Genomic DNA, 20,703 nt, shown 5'->3' with positions numbered 1-20,703 from the left:
ATGTAAAGAATTGCTTTAATTTTTAAATGTTTTGTTGTTGTCAACATCATGACGCATAGGCTCCTCCCTCTGTGACGTAAGCAGCCTGCAGCTCAGCGCACCGTCAGGAGAAGAGCAGCCGAGCAGCGGCTACACAGAGCAGCTGGAGCGGAGGTTGGCCGGATGGTTAAATCCAACCTACAGACGATTTTGAATAGTCATTGTTTTGTTAGAGAAAAAGAGAGAAACTTAACCGAGATGCCTGTTATTGAACAATCCAGTAATAAACCTGAAAGTGAAAGGTATGTTTCTGTAGTCGCTGTGAATTGTTATAAAAGCTAAGCTAAGTTTAAAAACCGCGGCCTACCTGACAGGACACTGTATATTTCCTGGAGTGGCTCGTCCTATTTACCGTGTTTCTTGATTAACTTACATAACAGCAATATTTTGTCTTTTTCAATCGTCGCTTCAAAAACACAATGTCACTAACGTTTTTGTTAGATAACCAAATCACCATAAATTACAGGTGTTTTCTTGACTTTAAAACATTTCCAAACGTTGGCAAACACAAAATTGACAATCGTTGTTAATGCGACGCTAATGCTAATACGAGAAACGCCACAGATGTTAGCGTAACGCGATGCTAGCTGGCTATTAATGACGGCTTTTATTGATTTATCGAGCTCCTTGCATTTATCGAAACACGCCTTGTGAAAAGACTGATTTGCGGTATTTTCCCGGTGATTTTTAATTAACTTTGATAAGAGTGTTAGGGTTTATGAATCGCTAGCCGACGACGTGTTATAACGCTGATGTTTTTATATCAGCCGTAATAACGCCACAATGTTTTGATCATATGTACACTGGATTTTTAAGGAATACGCGGATCAATAACCACACATCTAAAACTTTATGTATATATACATATTTCGCTAACCACTAGGCGGTCGAAATAAAGGCTGAATTGATGATTAGTGGCTTGTTTTTTTCCACTTCGCCCTCGGGCTCAGGTGCTAATGTTAGCAAGCGTTAAGACACCATGTAATTTATAACGAGGATTAACTATGTTAATCAGTTTGGTTTATAATGGAGCTGTATGTCTACAATAACTTTAAAAACATTTCAGTGACTCCTTGTTTTGTGCATTAATCCAATTTAGCCTAAATATCAGCCTATGCGAGGGTCAAATGCCTTCCATTTTTTTGCTTGTGTTTTTGGCTCAGTTCCAAATAAATGTGCTGATTGACAGGAATTGAGAGTACAGCGGGTTTAACAGATACGTATGAGTATAGGTCATAATTCCTAGCAATCGGTAAGCTATTGGTCCGTGGGTGTTTTTGTTTTTCTACCTCAGTCATGTCCTGACAAGATTTTGGTCAAGCCTGTGTTTTTTCTGGCTCCTCAGTGTTGTGAAGGACTAGTAGGAAATTTCCACTACACTTCGAAAAGGGGGGGGCTGGGAGGGGGGGTCTTGGTTGCATGGGGAATTTTGAGTCCAGTGGTGACATATTGTACATACAAGCAATTCTTTATCCAATAGATTAATCATTACCCTCACACCTTTTCTGTTTACTATGGTGATTTTTTAAATAGGCCCTTCCAGTAACAATAGCTTAGATGCTGTTATGTAACGCTCCAATAATGAAGGGATTGTAGAAGATTTGTAAGAAATGGGAAGCTTATTATGTGGTGGCAACTTTTTTTTTTTAACAGCAGGTCCCCTTTTCAAACTGAGCCAATCACAGCTATTGATCCTTAGATCTACTTTGAGATGAAGCCGGTGTAACCATCTGGAGCGACTACATTTTCCCCCTATGAATACGTTGAGACGAGCTGTCCCTTCTTTAAAAATGTACATGATGTTCATACACGGCAAGGCTGCTGTTACACAAGCAGAAGCTGTAGAGAGTCATCGCTCACGTGACCGGGGAAGCGATTAAACAAGACGATTTGGGGTGTCTAAATGTGCGTTCCTGTGGGTGTGGGGATTTGAGAATGCTGTTTTTCCTGAATGGAGAAGTTAATTGAAAGCCTTGTGCTGTTCGTTAAGAAGAAGAGACGTAGAAGGTTTTATGCAAAGATGGTAATTGGCTGTTTTACATAATCTGTTAATGGGATTTAAGGAGAACTTTGCGTCTCTCCATCTCCTTTCAAGATCAGGCTGGGTGCTGCATAGTGACTCGGATGGCCCCAGCTATAGAAGTGACAAAGCTTCTCACTTGGCTTTCACACATCTGCTCCACATATAGCACAGCAGTGGCATTTGCGTAAGACAGCATCTGTGAGTGTCTGGGGGTATTGCGTCGCTGTGGCAGCACTGCTGCTAATGGGTTTTGTTCCTGACAAGAGCTCTGAGAATAGGCCTCCTCTCAACACTGTAAATGTATGCAGCTACACACAGAGTCGCCTGTGCAAGAAAGCCAGGTTGAGTCTATGGTGCACTTTGACAGGGCTCCGAATTAAAATGGCTGATCTCACACTGTGAACTGGTGTTTGTCCTCGGCTTTTGTAATCTGAAGCAACGCGGTTGCCACAGGACATAAGTAGGGTAGACAAACAACCAATTTCTCTCACAGCTTCCTTTTAAAAATCATGTGACAAGATTTATGTTATCATAGAAAAACCAAGGTGTGCAAATGTGTCTGTTTTAGGAAATAAAATAAACTTTTCAGAGGAACCGTGCTTCCAAAGAGATCACTGATGAGTCTTTTGCGAGATGAAAACAAAAATGTAATATTCATGTGAATATTTTAGCTGACACTGCGTTCTGACATTTTAGGTATTGTGATTGTGTAAGATAAACCTCTTGTCTTCCTGTCTGTTAAATTTATTCATACAAGCTGAATGTTTCTGATGAGTCTATGCATTATGCAAATGTCTGTGCCCCAGGACGAGGACAGTTACAGATTAAACTGAGCCACCGGACTTGTATTTAGTTTCCTTAGACTCGCTCAACTTTAGCAAATATTTTACTGTCATTTCTGTGATGAATCACTCAGCAGTGTAATATGTGCTAAGTCTGCTGTTAATATTGGGAGTTAGGTTTGTGTTTGCCATCAGAACCTCCAGTGAATACTCCATTTGACATGGCTCCGTCTGTGTGTGTGTTTGTTTCGCGCTCCAGTATCTCCAGTCCCAGGAGGTGCTCCCGCTGTTGCAGTAACCCGTGTCCGGGGCCTCTGTGGTGCTCCTGATGCCCCTCTCCCACCCCTGAAGATCCCAGGTGGGCGAGGGAATGACCAGCGGGATCGCAATCTTTCAGCTAAGCTATTCTATTCTGTAAGTTGAACCACCTTCAGAAAGTATTTACTGCAATGTGACTTCTCTTAACAGGAGTGTTTTTTTTGTTTTTGTTTGTGCGGACACACTTTGGGCTCACAGAACAAGCTTAGCGACTGGGAGAGAGAGACAAACACATAGGCAGCATAATATCTGAATGTAAATGTAAGACATACTTCTCATTTTAATGTTGCTCAGAGTGACAGATCAGCACATTCTGCTTGCCACGCTGAACTGATAAAATGATTAATTAAACTTGTTTGATGGTAGTCAAATGTAGTTTGACTTGGCTTCAGTGCAGCTTAGCTCAGGGTCATCCTCTCTGTAAATGGTTTTATCTACTGCTTCACATGTTAAGGCATTACGCACAGCTGCAGCTGTTGTTTGTCTAATGATCTGGAATATAATTAAATCAGCTTGCCCTACAATTGCAATTCTTCCTACATTTTTTAATTGTGGCTTTGTTCTTGATGTTGTTGTATTTATTCACTTAATGATCACTCCTGCTTGTCTCACACTTTGCTCTCCGTCCTCCAGGATGCTCAGTTGCTGGTTCTTGAAGAGCCTCCCCCTGCCAACAGCAGAGTACGCTTCTTGCTGTTTGAGCCCCGGCGCTCTGAAGTCAAGCACTGCGTCTGGAGGGCGGTGCTGAAAGGAGGGAACCTTTATGTTGAAATCCCCCCTGGAGCTTTGCCCGAGGGCAGTAAAGACAGGTCAGCAGGCAGTAAATTCAAATTGACATCATATTTTTAATGCCAGAATTAAGACTGACCGTTGTTTTCTTAATGGTTACAGTAGATGAATTGTTATTTAAATATATGTAAGTCACTTTGTAAGACATAAGTGTATAAGACTGGTTTATAGAAATATACTATCATGAAAAATGTGTTTCTTCTGAAATGTATTAACAGCTGTACTGTAATTCATTTACACTTGTATCTTTACAGTTTTGCTCTTCTGCTGGAATTTGCTGAAGAACAGTTGCAGGCCGATCACGTGTTCATCTGTTTTCACAAGAATCGTGATGATAGAGGTGAGACTTGCTTAATGGTAAACTCAATCTGAATAGTTGAGTCTAGAATAAAGCATATGTGACCTATAAAAAGGTGGAAATGTAAATGAAGAAAAGGAAGATGCATATAATTATAGGGGTTATTTGTTTAAGTATGTATGTAAGAATTAATTATGACTACTTTCCTCAGCATCCCTACTGCGCACATTCAGTTTCCTGGGCTTTGAGATTGTGAGACCGGGTCATCCCCTCGTCCCTTCCCGCCCTGACGCTTTCTTCATGGCTTATAGCATCGAGCGAGACTCCTCCGATGATGATTAAATGACGCTGAGCAGTTACAATTGTTTGTTGTACTTTTTCAATCCATACCTACACAAGTTTATAATTTCTGGAAATGAATATATTATCCAAGATCAGTAACAGGTTTCCTGTAAGAGGTTTCTTTTTTGTTTGTTTTACCTACCATGTGCTGTGTTTCAGTGATATTTGCACTAGGGTAAGATGTTAATATACCAGGAATGTAAAGCAAGCACCCACATAATATCTGGGCAATGCATCCTCGCCACTGTATTACTTTCCATGATGTGTAGTGCTGACCTCCTCTTCACCTTCCCTCAACACCCCAGCAATCATCTCCAGTGTAATATTTATGATAAATTTAAATTCATCATACTCATGTAAGTAGGTATGTTTTCATAGTATCAGTTGATTCTCCTGTTTATATTGATTTTTTTTTTTTTTTTTTTTTTTTTAAATGTGTGCATGATTTTCATTTGTTGGTTTGATTCACTTGATAGAAATCTGCATGTTGTAACTGTACTAAATAAAAGTGCTCACCTTAGAGTGTGATGTTTGTGGTTTCATATAGACGGGCATAGTCACAAGACAGGTGAGAACAAGCACGACAGTGACAGCACTAACCTCAGAGGAAATATCAGTCAGGTGCCAACATGAACAATGAAAGAGTTTTTCCTCTAATAATTTCTCTAGCTGATACTGGCTTTTAAAAGATCTGCTTTTAATATGAGACTTACGTCTGGGATGTGGATATTTGCCACATTTACAATCTTATTAGCATCAAATTCCCTTTTTGTATGAGTGAAGCTTCATATTAGCTTCAAATAAACCTTTAAATTCATTTTTACATAGAAGGACTGGATTTTTTCCCTAATCACTTACAATGTTATTGCATTATGAAGGGATCTTCTGATGGTCAGTATGAACAGGAGGAATGATTACAGCAAGAAAACCCTATTTCCATGTCCTTTTAGGTACCTAAATATTGTTTTAAGACAGTGTTGAAAAATTGTGAACCTGTCCTTTAACATCACAACAACACATCTTTGTCTTCCTCTCCTGATAATGTAGATGTTTGATGGTCTATCATTCAGACATAACTGAAAATCTTAAGACTCAAAACACGACAAAAATTGCACTGATACTGACATAATATATTAATCCAAATGAAGCATTTTATTAAAGTAGAGCTGAAACAATTCAATCAATGAGAGTAAAAAAACACTACTCTGCAATAGTTTTGACACATTAATTGTTCAGTCATGATGGAGCACAAAAAAATAAATATTTGGTGGTTTAGTGTGAAGTAGGGTAGACATACCCTACTTCACAGGCCCACACTCTTAATATTAGACTTAATGTGAATGTTTCTCCAGCAGATGAATGGGGGAAAAGCCCTCTAGTGTCAAACTCTATATTGCAGAGACAATTCAGCAAAACACATTATTTATTATTTTGAGTGGATACTTAGTTTCACATTATGAGGAATAGTAAATGAAGATGTTAAATGTTAATATAAAGAAGAATGGAAACAAATGACTGATGCTTTAGTTGGAACTGAATCCTTTGTATGATTGTCACAGTTACATTTTACAGTGACACTATACTGGCCGCTGTGTTGGTTTGTAAATAATTCAATCTGAATCCACTCAAGAAAGACTCAAACTGATTTGATTAAAGTGGTGGTGCAATCAGTCCCCATTCAGGATGAGACTGAGCTGATTGTTCACGCTCACAATTGTTTCTGGGTCTGTAAATGACAGGTACTGCAGGCATAAACAGTCCTCCCAGTTCAGAGCAGACTCATCCTGGATCAGCCCTCTTTCTGCCAGCTTCATCACCAGTAAGGCTCGTCTGATTGTCAGCCAGTTGTGTACAGCGGTGGTCGTAGAGCTCCTGTGATTGAACAGAAGGACGTGGGGGCCCCAGAGGAGCACCTGAAGCATGGCCACCATGTCTGCCATCTGTGGCCTGCTACTCTCATTCTGGAGCACAGATGCCAGATACAAAAGCCCCTTTCGATATGGAGACTTGGACAGAGTTGAAGACGTGAAGCTATCTTGTGGACCCCAGCAGTATTGAATTAACGCTCCAATCTGGGACTTGATGGAGGCCAGAGAGTGCGGTACAGAGGGAGCAGATGACAACGGGGTTAACACTACACGAGGAGAACCCTGTGTCCTCCATAACATCTGGATCCTGCCTTTTCTCCCCATCTTCTCTAACTCAATTTCCTCTTTGAATCTATCACTTCTCTCTGTTTTACTCATGTTGATATCTGCCTTATTTTCTTCCACCGTCTCCTCATCTCTATCCTTGTTGGACCACACTAGAAATATCTCCCGGGGTCTAAGAGCTGCAGCGGCACAGATGTGGTACAGATGTTGTGACCCCATTAATATCTGCAGCAACAGAACACACACTTGCCTGTCATAAACCACACACTCTGTACTCGGCAGCATGCTGCTATCCTGAACAAAGTCCTCTAGAGTGATGTGTGGCAGGTCTCTCTCAACACTCACAGAGTGTCCTTGCAGCAGTACAGACTGAACTGTGGGCAGATTGAGGTTTATAGGACACTCAGGGCTGCCTCCATCTGGTGGTTTAGCAGCAGTGCAGTCTGACTTTGAAGGACTTGAGGGATCCTGAGCCCCTACAGTGTCACAGTCATTCTTCAGGGAGCTGTTAGGTGGGAAATAAGCAATCACATCTTGCACATTTACATGCAATGGCTGGTGTTTGGTGTAAGCTGATGGAGCTTCATCTGTCTGCTTGTGCACCTGGACAGAGAGAAATAAACAGACATTTAACAAATTTGCACAGCAACTGTATTTACTGTTAAATGACAACTCTTTTCTGGCCTTTTTGTTGTAGTTGTGACACCTGATGACAGTTTGACAGATGACAGAGGAAGTGCTTTTGCTACCGCAAGTTTGTGTTACAGCTGCCAGTGCTGATAATGATCATGTTTGTATCATTGGTTGCCATGTGAAACTTGCAAAACCTTTTTGCAAACAATTTCAAGTGCCATAGATAATAGTGGAGCACAGCATTTAAACATCATGCATCTCATATTTAAGCTACATGTAGTGAAGAAAAGAGATGTAACTTTACCCTTAAAGCAAGCACCCTCCCTGGGAGTTTAGGACTGTGCAGGCTGTAATAAACGGTGTCTCCGATCTGCTTTGACTCACTGCCCTCACACAGCAGGAAATCCTGTGGCTGGTATGAGTTGACGTTCCTCCCTGTGGTGTCTCCCTGCAGCAGAGTCCTTGCTTCCACGCTTTGTGCCATACTCCTAAGAAAGAGTAGGTGACGATGCTGAATCCCATGGGAAACGATGCTTTGGTCATCTAAACTGCTGAAGAGGTAGGGGAGGTGTTCATCTGGGGTGTCAAAGCACAGCTGGGAGAAGGATACTAAAGGGACAGGATTACTTCTGACTGGTTGAAAGTCTTCTGTTTCCTCTTGCATATAGGTGTCAGATATGGGTGCCAGCATGTACAGAGGGTTGTCGATGTTTAGAGGGTGTCTTTTCAGATGAGGCAGGGGAGACAGAGGAGAGGGAGGAGGCGCACTGGTGACAGGGAGGGAGAGGGTACGGGCTAATCTCTTTTTTGGAACAGGTGGTGGGGTGCCATCTGAGAAGAATCTCATAAGGTGTCGGGAAGGATCTGAGCAAAACAGTGAGAGGGATTGAGGTCAGACTCGAACAGTGAGACCCAGAAATGAAGAACAGACTAGATATTCTGCAAGTCATTGCAACCTGTACAAACATCACATGGATTTTATTGAAAGCAAAAGGTTTCAGAGGGTTACTTCCTCTCTTTCAGTTCTCACGAGAAAGATGAAGTGAGAGGTACAAACCACACATTATGGTATGTTGTGTTTTCCCATATACTGAGCTGTATATGTCAGTCATGCTTTCAGAATTGAGGAACCTTACAGCATTAGAGGATGCATCGAGTTACATAACGTATAGCCTATTTGTACATTTTCATTCTTAGTTGTCTTTCAATGTAATTAGTTTCGGTGAACACTGTAAGCAATGTGCAATTTACTGACTTTTAAATGCATTTAATCATTCTGGACACCTACCGTAGCGCTGGTGAATGGGACACTGGTCTGCATGACAGTCAGTGGGTTCGAAGACATCATTGCATGTTGAGTTTTGATGCTGGAGTCCAACAGGGCTCAGCATAACACTCTCAGACCCCTCGCTGGAGCATCTGGATCGGCTTCTGTGTAAAAAGAAATGCACAGAATAATAAAAACCTTTACCCATCTACCATGAATAGTACATGTTAAGGAGAATGAGGAGAGTTTGTGTCTATGAAAACACAATAAGAGCATCAGTCATAAACTTCCAGACAGACAAAATATTCTGCTTTTTGGTCTTACCTGTGCTGTTTAACAGGCAGTGCTGGTGGCTGCTGCTCCGTTTGGCTGGCAGAACCAGACGCCATCAGTAATCTACAAAGTTACAATACCTAAGCTGCTCCTCCACTTCTCACTGTTCACGACTGTGTCACCAAATACAACGTGTGTGAATATTACAGGTGGCTAATTCGGAAAAACTTCAGCTTCCCGTCACAGTCACTCCCCTCTGTCACTTTCTCTCTGACTCTTTCTCTTCTATCGAGTCTATTTGGTTGCATGTTTTAAACTGATTTTTTTTTAGTCTGCTCTGCCCTGCTTATCTTTTGCTCTAATCGTTTTGAGTCTGAGCTTGAGGTTGGTACCGGAAAAGTTGTGTCTGTTATGAGGGCAAAACTGCTCTATGCGCTAACCTCAACATGACAGAATGGGGAAGAGCAGTTACACCAAAGCCCCCTTCATTTTGCGTTCTTTTCTCTCTCTTTTTCTTGCAGTCACAGTTGATCTACATTCGTCACAGTGTGAACTTTTCTCTTTTGGATGATGCCGTTTTAGACTGTACGCATGAAATAGTTTCTTGGGGAGCCTGGTGCTTGCATGTGGGAGTTTTTGCTTTGACTGATGTTAAAGCAGAGGTAAATACAGATAAGACAGGGATGCATTTTCCATATCTTGCACAGTTAAGACATTTTGGACGAATATTCTCAGTTTTACAGCTTCAGGCACTGAACCTACATTATATCCCATAGACTATGCTGTGGAAGGAATGTTTCTTTTAGGAAGTAACTAGTTTTAAATGACTAAAAAAACAAAACATTTGCACAGGTATTCCTTTTGCTGGGATGCTTGTCTTGCTCAAAGTCACTTCAGCCTCTTTGCTAGCCTGAGCATACAAGACTGTATTTAAAAGAAGTGGGGTTTTCAAAATGCATGGATGCCAGTCTGAAAATTCAAATTAGGATTTATCAATTTCATAATTCATTTCAAACTTTAATCAAGTTTAAATGTTTGTCTGCATTTATCAAAACTCAGACACAAGAATATAGATTTGATACAAAAAACAAACAAACAAAAAACTGCATGGATTTATCATGCATGTTATAAACAACCAAACAAGGCAATAAGTCAACAGCAATGGCAGTGGTTCTGTGGTTTAGGCTTTATTTAGGCACAGATGTGCTTTGAGTTTAATGCTAATATGACCACGCCCACATGCTCAATGCAGACACACGGGTTTAAAGTTAACATGTAAACATTTGCCTATTAGCACTGAACAAAAAGTATGGCTGGGGCTAACAGGAATCTCTTTAGTTTTGCAGGCTGATTATAAACTTGTACTTTGATGGCACTAAATGAGAAGACAGTGGAGGGCTCACCACAGTTATAATAATACTGAAGGGGGAAATTAATGTTAAATGCTATTGCAATCAGTCCAGTATATGCTGAAACATATTTCACTCAGAACCACAAATGTCAGCCTCATGGTGCAATTAGATAAAATATCACGATGGATCAGCAAAGTCTGCTGGATTCAACCCCTGATCCTCTGATGGCCCATGCACATCAGTACAGTATTTCATGGCAATCCGTCTTATAGTTGTTTACATATTTCAGTGTTGACTTATGGGGGGGGGGGGGTGCAGTCGACTGACGTATATCAGTCACCACCCATGCAGCCACACGTCTAGCAAAAGTGCTACAAGTGCTACTATAAATGGTAAGAACATGGGCAAATACAGCCTTGTAACATCTTTTTAAATCAAGTCTCACCACTGACAGACTAACGTATGAAAAAGCCACAAGTACAAACAACTGAATACAGAGACCAATTTTAGATATCCTCATAGATGCAATAATACCTGTAAGAGGTAATTTATACATAGAAAACTCCCACACATGTGTCTATGATAGTATGTTTTCATTTCCGAGTGCAGTTTATTATTTGTGCTGTCGTGCTAGAGTGTATTCTTGAGGCAGAGTGTGTTGCTGAAGTACTCATATCCCAGAATGACTCACATGTCTTTGGGGTTAAAGGGCTGATGCCTCTCAAATGGTTTTCAGTATCAGTTCTCTTATATTTAGACCATAACAGCCAGCATCTCATTGAAAAACATCACACTGTGTAAACACTTTGTGACCGACATTGAAGTGAACACTGTGCTACACTCTCAAATGTAAAACAGCCTAAAAAGGAGCTGAGAGGAGCTTTCTCATAGAAATTGCACAAATGTTGCTAAGTATGTGTTCAGTCAGTGTTCAGTCAGTATTTCAGTGTTCAATTTCTCAAGCTTGTCTGCCTCATGAGTAAATGTAGTTAATCAAACTTCTTTTGAATTTTCACTTCCACCTGAGTACAGAAAACAGAGAAGAATGCACGTCAGAGTATCACAATGAGTCACCAGCTCTACAGACTGTGTGAGACAAGATGTCTCATAGTGCGGTTAGACATAAACTTGTCCAACATCATTCCTTTCCTGTTATAATAAGAGAATAATAATAATTTTAAAAAGTTGTTTATATAGCACATGCAGTATGCAGTGTGTTTTTGCTTTCAAAGGGGAACGTGACAGAAAAGGTTTGTTAATCCTGGGAAATATACCCTCAGTTGACAGTTCATCAGGCACATCTGTCTGAAACAAAGGCAATCTAATATAACAACCCTGCAACAGTCTTAGGGTTTTGGTAAAATTATTTTAGAGAGTCGACGATTCAACTTCATGCTCATTTTGAGAGATATTTCTATATTTTCTCCGTCTCATTCATACTAGTGACTGATGTAATATATGAAACACCTCTCAGTATTATGCAATACAGTTTGGTTAGGTAATTAAGTATGGTATACTGGAGAGGAGCGTTGCAACTTCTTTCATTTTAATGGACCTGTACACTGGCCACACCTCGCTGTGTCTGTTTGCTCTGAAAATGAAAACCCTGGCTTATCTAAGGTTTTAAGGATTATTTGTAATTGACTTAATTAGATGCAAGAGGAAACCCATATCTGTCTTAAAGCATTCATGTAAAATCACTTACATCATGCATCATGAACAAAAAACACTGATTATAAATTTAGATCACTGTATCTAATCTATTCTTGTGCCCAGGGACCCTTCTATTTCCCTCACTCTCCACTCAGAGCACTCTGCGTCATAATGATATTTACCAACTAAATTTCAGTGTGTGGGAGAGCTGAGGATGTGGGCTCAGAGGATGCATTAAGCAACCATCACTAAGGGCCTCTCGAGTGAAGCTCTTCATATGCTAAGGAGCAAGGAGATCTGCTTGGTTTCCCTTACACACATTCAGTACTGCAGAATCTAACGGGTGAACTGTGGAGCCCATACAGACGTATTCAACGAGGAGCTGAATAGGAACAGACAGTCTGAGAGAGTCTGACATTTAAGATCATGAAAGCAGTGGAGGAATTCATTAACCTTAAACACATTGCTGATGTGAAGTATTCATTCTGGATATTAGGAGAATCTAAAAGGTGGCCCTCCTAGCTCTTCAGCACAGGAGTTTACTTTTGTTGCAGAACAAACATCTTTCAGTTAAAGCAGATAAGAAAAGGGAACTCTGATATGAAATATGATGACAAAAGATTCAATAGACAACACAAGATATTGCAGCAGTCAGTTCATGTTGGTTTATTTGTATATATTGATATGGCAACAGCTTGGTACATTTCTCAAGAGTTTTCACATCTTAAGTGTTAGAGGAAGTTTCAGTCTACTGACATTAGACAAAAACTGTGTATATTTGAATAAATGCATATGTTAACTTATGTTGAGTTGTGTTGAGAGCTGTATCAATTAGTCAATCCTCTGAAAATTAATCAGCAACTGTTTTGATCTATTATTTAAGACATTTTTCAAGCAGAAATTCAAGCAGATTTGTTGTTTTTCCTTTTCAAAGATGACAGTAAAAATGAAATATCTTAACATAACATTTTAAATTGTTGGTCAGACAAAACAAGCAAACATAACCGTGGCCTCTGAGACACTGTGAATGCCATATAATCAACTATTCAAGAAAATAATCTGCAGAAAGTTAGTTGCAACCCTTGTTGAGATTCTTTTTCTGTAGGTTATTTATTTGAGATAGCTCAGTCACATACATTTTCTTCTAATGTGAGGAGGTGAAGTGTTTCTTTATAACATTGTAGAAGCGGCGTTTGAGTTTGCCGTCTGGGTGCCTGGGTGCAGAAGAGTCTGGGTGCCTGGGTGCAGAAGAGTCTGGGTGCCTGGGTGCAGAAGAGTCTGGGTGCCTGGGTGCAGAAGAGGATGACAATGAAGCAGTGGCAGGGGAGGAAGCTTGTAACTCTCCCTTTACTAGTCTTCCTTTAGTTTGTGAGTTGGTCGTATCTTTGGACAGTCTATTTTTGGTGCAGGACGGATGGGAGTTAGGGTTAGGGTTAGGTACTGTCCTCGTCCCTGAAGGTTTGCTAAGACAGCGTGCAGCCTCCTCGTCCTTGTTCAAACGGCGTAGCCCAGCTTGGCAAAGGAGAGCTTCCTCACTTGCCATCTGCGGGCTCTGGCTCAAGGTGATGAAGCCATATGGGGTGGTGACTTTGGGCAGGTGTGGCAGGGAGAGGGCAGCTCTGCTGGCTGGGTCCAGGCAGTGCTGGGCCTCTGTGTAGGAGCAGGGGAAGGACACCTCCCTCTGAAGAGTAGATGTCTTTCTCCTCACAGTTAAAGGGTCTGAGACGCTCCGCTCAGCTCTGCGGTCTGACAGAAACAAACTATGGCCGGAGGGGAGGATTGATGACGAGTGTGTGGAGCAGGCTGGAGAAACAGACGCAGATGACTCCTGGTCAGTCCCAGAACTCCTAGAGCCTTCCCCTGACTCTGCATCATCTTCTTCTGTATCCCTGTTTTTTTGCAAAGATCTGAAACCATTCTGCACCGACAGACTTGGTATAGTGAACTGTGGGATGCTGTCAGGTGTCAAGATATTTGGGAAAATGTTGTCCCGGCTTGTCTGGGAGTCTGATCCAAGGGAACACCCGAATGACTTTGCACCGCTGGTTGCCCACAAGAGTGCACGGATCCCGGCGCTGCTGTGCCTGCGTGCTGTGGAGAAATCATCTGACTGAACGGCTGTGGTTCCACTGCATATAGCCCCGATGCTGAACGTCCGTGTGACTGTGTTTTTCTCCATTTCTCAGTGTCTTCCACTGTCTTTGCACAAAGGTTTGCTTACAAATTGGCAAGAGGAGCAATGACAGACAGCTTAAATACTTTTCACCACATGTTGTCCTCCACCGAATGCATCAACACATACGTAAATGTGACGAAAGTCGGTGGCGGAAATGGATACCAATTAGGGAGCTTGTCAAGAATAGAAGCATAATAATGGGGCCTTGCTCTTAAACCTCTTCATATGCTAAGGAGCAGACAGAGCCACAGCATCTCCAAGCCATTCAGAGACTCTGGTGGCTATATGACGGATGCAACCTGGAGTTCAACTGAGGCAAATAATCATTAAATATTTTTTTGTTTGATTTTCTATGTGCACTGTATGAATATGCACAAAGCTGTAACATGTTTTATAATTCTTTATTGCATCACTTATTTCAATGAGTTTTTAAGTCTAAGGGCCCTGGTGTCTTTTGAATGACCAAATAAGTATTATATATTATCATATTATAATATAATAATTCATTTTAATTCTTTAATTTGTGAGCTATCATTGGAGTGAACACGCTTGATTTAGGAGTAAGGTGAGATTACTTCATGTATTGTCTTAAATCTTCATGGCTGCTAAGCTGTAGGCCTATTTTGATGAAGTAACCTAAGTATGTTTCTAAACATTAAGTTTTTTGCCAGTGATGATAGTCTGAGGATCACGGAGCAAGATCCTTTCACTTGTACTGTCTGGGACATAGCATGACATGGCCAAAGTAGATTCAAATAGGCATAGTAGTAAAATATAAGGAGCTACCTCTGGAAATGTTTTACAAGATTACATTTTTATTAGAACTGCACACTGCTGTCAGATTATAATTATCCATTATGATAAATCAAGTTAATATATTTATTTTTCTACTGGCTCCAAAGTAGCATAAATCAAGTATTTTCAAATTCAGACATCCCAACTCTCCCGGAAGTTCCGCTCTCCATAGTGATAGGACACCGGGACCATAGGCTGTGTCCCAATTTGGTCCAAATTGCGAGGCTGCATCCTCGAAGTGCGCATTTCGAGGCCGATTACGTCACAACGCCGCGCGAAGGCTGTCCCAATTCGAAGACTCCTTCAAATGCAGCCTTGAAATGCGGCCTTCTTTTCCCTCTTTTTCGAGGATGCATCGCTACTATCCTTCGCGGCCTCCCAAATCCCAAGATCCTTTGCGCGGCGCTGTTCAGTGCCGCGAAAACACAACAATGGCGACACCAACAGGTGAAGACTTTTCATTCAAGTGTAAGTATTGGTTTGTTTTATTTAATTATTTGTACTTATTACTACTAATACTTTTATACTTTTACTAATTACTTATATTTTATTACTTGACTTATATCTTTATATATATATATATATATATATATATATATATATATATATATATATATATATATATATATATATATATATATATATATAAATGGACTAAGATGAACAAATTTAGATTTTAATAAAGAGCTACGTTTGGGATTATCACTATTATATGTTATACTTCATTATTATCATTATTATGATAATTTTTTGCTATATTAGAACCCTTTTGTCTGTTGACATAGTAAAAAAAAACATGTTTTACATTACATTTTGTTTTATTTTTGTTTTAGGGAGCAAGGAGCAAACCGAGCTCCTGATTAAACAAAGAGGGGAAAATGACCATCTATTCACGGGGGCCAAAAACTCCGCCACGGCGGGATGGAGGCAAGGCTGATGTCCATTTTTGTACATCTTTGCATCCCTGTGTTGATGTGATCTTGTGTTTACCTTTTCTCTTGCTTCCCTCTGTGTTTAGAGCAATACTGGAAAAGATTGGGCTGGAGGGGAAGGTCCAGCCCTACCAGGCCAAAAAAAAATGGGACAATTTAAAAATATATATATAATGTAGCCTACAGGTTTGGATTAGTTTTACTGTTACTAAATACTTTTGCTGAAAATTGCTGACATGATTGATTTCCACTGCCTTAAGCTGTGTTCACACCAAGAGCGTTGGACGCGATTTTGCGTCGAGATTACATTAGGATTGCAAATATCCAGGGACAGGGGAGGGGGCCAGCGGCAAGCCCACTGCTGGCACTTGGCCGTGGTGTGTCCTCATGGATGAGGTACTGGGGCAGAGGCCATCTATTGCCCCCCCTGTCCTCATTGCCTCCATCCGTGAGGACACACCAGGGCCAAGTGCCGCAGTGGGTGAGCAGGAGAGTGAAGAGGAGGAGGAGGAGGAGGAGGAGGACCAGCCAGGGCCCAGGAGGAAGAGGAGGAGGGAGGATGACCTCCTTGACCTCATAAAGGAGGACATGAGAAGGCAAAATGAGGCAGAGGAGAGGAGGGAGCAGGAGGGGAAAGACAGGATGGAGAGGCTCTTCTCTCTCCTGGAAAAGTAATAGAAAAATAAATATACATCTATATAGATGTGTTTAATTTGATTTTATTTATGAACTGTGTTTATTTATGATTTTTCTTTATTTTTTATTTGATTGTGAAGATTTTGATGTTTTATGTTGTTATTAAATAAAAAATATTGTTCATTGTTACACGTTGTCTATTCCATTTAGTATTTACAACTTCAGTACAATTTATAACAGGGTTGCATAAAGTGCTACTGTTCAGGAAGAACAAGGGATTAAATATTTTCTTTTATTATCAAGTGATGAAACATTTCACTATTTACAAAAATTACATCAGAAATAACTATTTACAGATTATTTTATTATTCTTTCTCTTGTGTGTTTTCCTTCTTTCTTTCTTTCTTTCTTTCTTGTGTGTTTTCCTTCTTTCTTCTCCTTTCCTTTCTTCTTCTCCTTTCTTCTCTCATAATTTTGTCAGCTTTTTCACCGTCTTTTCGGTCGAGACGTCTTTCTCGTCTTATGGGCGGGAACAGCTGGTGACGCAACCAGGAAATGCCTCGAAGGCTAGACGGTCTCATTTAACAACGGTTGATGCGTCCTTCGGAGGTTCCTCAAGGATGCATCCTTCGAAGGCCGCAAAGGCCGCGTCCTTCGAGGATGCAGCCTCGCAGTTGGGTCCAAATTGAGACACAGCCATAGACTGTGGCCGGGACCGACATGCCGACATCCAGTGACATCTCCTCTTGAAGTCGAAACTTGTCACGTGCACGCGACCGCCATTCCTGCTCTGGTTTCAAGTTAATTGGCGGGCTTTGTTCATTGGTTCGCGCCAATTGCTGCAGGTGAGTCTGTCTGTATTGATTGGCTGCACGGCGGCAACTTCAGGGTACATTTCACCCTCCAACACCCACAAACTGTTGTAGTCGTTCAGTTTTACCTCCTCTACAGGCCGGCAGGTTGAACAGGATTTGACCCGCAGCAGGATGGCTTGTGAACACCGCGTAGACGCCGTGGAGCAAGAGCTGGAACAGGCCGAGGAGGCCGAGAGGACGGAGGTAATGGCAGAAAGTTTGGTTGCATGCGATGGTTTGGTCCAGTACAGTCTCAACCGCTGTCTTGCATCAACATGAAGACGTGTGTGGGTGTGTGTGTGTGTGTGTATGTGTCGGTGGACTGAACCAGTTTGATGTCGTTATCTGCAGGACACAGTCGTGAGGAGAGACGGTGTGTTTAGCTCCTTGCTTCGCGGCCTCTTCTGGCCGGTCGGCATCGTGGTATGTGCTACAGCTATTAAGTTTCATTCAAACCTCTCTACACTTTTTAACACATCACGTTAAAACCTCTCTTGCAGATACGTGCATACCGCGGGGTTTGGTGGGTGCTGGGCTTCCGACCGCCAAAGGAGACAGCTGCGGTCACTTCCGCGGTTACCAGTCCTGCACGCCAGAGCCTCTCCGGCCGCAAGCGCCTGCACCGGGTCACCCGCCTGCTGTTGACCATCCTGCCTCGCTGGTTGCAGGGCGCCCTGGGCTACCCTGTGTCCAGCAGCATCGGGCGCTCCCTCTCCCCAGGTATGAGGGAGGGGATGGGAAGGATTTTCATCACGCTAACTTTTCCATCTGGGATCCCTCCCCAGAAACCCCCATAATACAAATGACCAGTCCTTGTCAACTAACTTATTTGAAAGTAGGCTTCAGTGGAGTTGGTTATCCCGCATTAGAGCTGTGTTAAAGTTGTGCAGGCACATAATCTTGGACCTCATCAAAATTGTCAAAACATACCAGTTTCTGTACACAGTAGTTGAAACTCCTTTACTCTTATAGTCAGGGCTCAAAAGATTAATTTACCTGTCAAGCAAATGAGTATAGCTGCAGATCCTGCTAAAAACTAGCTATTGGATGTCATGTTTTGGGCAATGTGAAATTGTGGGTGTTTTCAGACATTAAATACACTTAGTGCAATTATGATCTACATATTTATCTGTATTAGTAGGAAATGCACAGGTGTAAATCAGGCAGAACTGGACAGTTGATTTATAGTAGCAATAAATATATAGAGCCTTAATCTAAACAGTTCAGGTAATATTGTTGGGTTTGTTCACTCAAGTACAGCTGTTCATTAAACATTACCAGTAATGTTTAAGATCTAAAATTCATGGCTTTTCAAAGTCATTAGTATCAAACAAATGTCATAATGGAATAGATAAAATGCCCCAAATGTGTCATCTATACTATCTGTAGGTGCATAATGGATTTACTTTCACAGGCACAGGATACAAATGTTTCTGTATGTAGCACGGTTGTGTTAAAAAAATCTGAACTTGTTTCCCCAACAGAGGTCCGAGTCTCTCCTACTAAACCTTGTGGGAAGGGCAGCAAGAGAAAGCAGGATGAGTTGGATGAGGAGGAAGATGATGAGGAAGAGCATCAGACCTGGGTGGAGGCTCTCACACAAGAACTTCATGATGAAGACCCTTTAGAGGATCCTGATTACGAGGTTGGCAGTGGCAGGTTCTGTACATTAACAAACGTGTGCAGACCTGATGCTTCAGCTCACCTGCAACTCAAAGTTTAATGTGATCTATGTTGTCACAACATGATGATGGATTGGAAACATCACTTTTTTTTTAATGCAGCTTTTTGTTTTTGTTTTCAGCCCAGTACTGTAGAGACGGAGAGCGAAGAGTACTGCTCGCACAACAACACTGAAAGTGATATTGAGGTTCAGGACAAGGGTGCAGTCATTATTGAAGATGTGAACACAGTAAGATTTTTATCAGCATACTGCTTAAAGAGGGGGAGAGAAAAGTGCTTTTGATGGGGGAGATGTTCTAAATTTACTTTGTTTTTTGAACAGGATGTTGTGCCATCTACAGACTTGACAAAAGCCAACAAAAGTCCCCGTTAATAAACCTTGTAGTGAGGAGCCTCTCACACAAGAACTCATTGGAGGATCCTCATGAGGACTACAGGATGTTGAGCCATCCACTCCAGCTGAAGTCTCTTGCCCTGCTGTTTAATGTTTAAATTAATGTTTGTGTTTTGTATATCTGGTAATTCAATAAAAATTGTCCTTTTGCCTTGACGATGTGGTGGCTTTCCACTAGATGGCAGAATATTTCTATTCAATCACCTGGTGCAGTTGAAGGAAATGGTCTAAGGGCCATCAGTATTTCACATTATGTTTCTGAATGAAACCAGATGAGGATCAAGTCAGTGTTAAATACTTCAGTTTGTTATACTGCTCATGACTTGACTTGGGGCTTGTTAAACTCGGTTATATGAATGTTCATATGCCAAACTACAGGAAGTTGCTTTTCACTTGTATAACTTGTCATATTAAAGTTGGCATTATTAAAGCATATCAGGGATTCAGGCTTTTTATTTTTGCTCGGTGCAACACTTTCTGGACTTCTCAGTGCCACAAAGGTCCAAAGAAAAGTCAGTGACTTAATGTTTGCCTCAAGGTTAAACTATCAACAAAAGCACATCACTAAAAATCTAATGTTTGGGCAAGGTGCAGTCTTGCTGTCACTGGATTTATTTGGAGTCTGAAATGCAAGGTAGTTCACTTTACTAATTTGGAGAGCATGTAGCCTAATCTTCATATTCAAGGAAAAATTAATTTTCTTAAAGATTACTATGATGGTCACTATCCAGTTCAACTGTTTTAAAATCTGCATTTCTGCCTAAAATGTAATGACATTAAAATTGTGTGAGACAGGCTAACTAAGTTATTAGCAGATAATTATGACATGCAGAGTTGAAGACATCAGACTTAGCCACATTTATCCATGGACTGTTCAGTGCTTTGGTGTAAAACGGTATCTTCTAGCACTGTCAATTGATTAAAATATCTAATTGCATGACTGTCATGAGTTAACTCGCAATTAATCGCACATTTATTTGTTCTGAATGTATTTTAAGGGATATTTTTCAAGTTTTTAATACTCTTATCAACATGAGAGAGAACACATCCTTGCTTCATGCAAATTAATGCTTATTATTGAAACAAGCCAGAACAATGAAATACTGTAGTGCATGCTTAAAAATATGCTGAAAGCATAACATAACAAACTCAAGCCCAACATGAAACAAAAATGGGCATATTGACCTGAATGTAACATTACTAAGTAATACCAACACAATGTAGTGTCCAACTTTAAACTTGTAAATATCATTCCCTGGATCTATTACATTTCAAACCAATAATCTCATACAATGTAGTTGTGTCTAACCT

The 20,703-nt window shown here is 41.0% G+C and overlaps 2 protein-coding genes and 1 long non-coding RNA gene across 3 annotated transcripts; all 3 read left to right on the top strand.

Moving 5' to 3' along the window:
* Positions 1 to 101: 101 nt before the first annotated feature.
* On the top strand, positions 102 to 5,113 carry oaz1a (ornithine decarboxylase antizyme 1a). Its single transcript, XM_053322130.1, is given in 6 exon segments — positions 102 to 281; positions 3,104 to 3,170; positions 3,172 to 3,258; positions 3,796 to 3,971; positions 4,206 to 4,291; positions 4,461 to 5,113. Coding segments are annotated over 6 exon segments (666 nt in total). The 5' UTR covers positions 102 to 162; the 3' UTR covers positions 4,592 to 5,113.
* A 12,120-nt stretch (positions 5,114 to 17,233) lies between these two features.
* LOC128361980 (uncharacterized) lies at positions 17,234 to 17,897 on the top strand. Its single transcript, XR_008321605.1, has 4 exons — positions 17,234 to 17,306; positions 17,413 to 17,519; positions 17,667 to 17,738; positions 17,816 to 17,897. It is a non-coding gene; the product is annotated as an uncharacterized LOC128361980 (long non-coding RNA).
* A 2-nt stretch (positions 17,898 to 17,899) lies between these two features.
* Positions 17,900 to 19,492, top strand: org (oogenesis-related gene; the record flags this gene model as incomplete). The annotated part of the gene is made up of 4 exons (XM_053322946.1): positions 17,900 to 18,035; positions 18,800 to 18,960; positions 19,120 to 19,227; positions 19,321 to 19,492. Coding segments are annotated over 4 exons (456 nt in total), but the record flags the coding sequence as incomplete, so codon positions are not given.
* Between the last annotated feature and the right edge of the window lie 1,211 nt (positions 19,493 to 20,703).

Source organism: Scomber japonicus, chromosome 7 (genome assembly GCF_027409825.1).
Source record: "Scomber japonicus isolate fScoJap1 chromosome 7, fScoJap1.pri, whole genome shotgun sequence".
NCBI lineage: Eukaryota > Metazoa > Chordata > Actinopteri > Scombriformes > Scombridae > Scomber > Scomber japonicus.
Note: the sequence above shows the minus strand (reverse complement) of the source record. Positions and strands in the feature narration are given on the sequence as shown.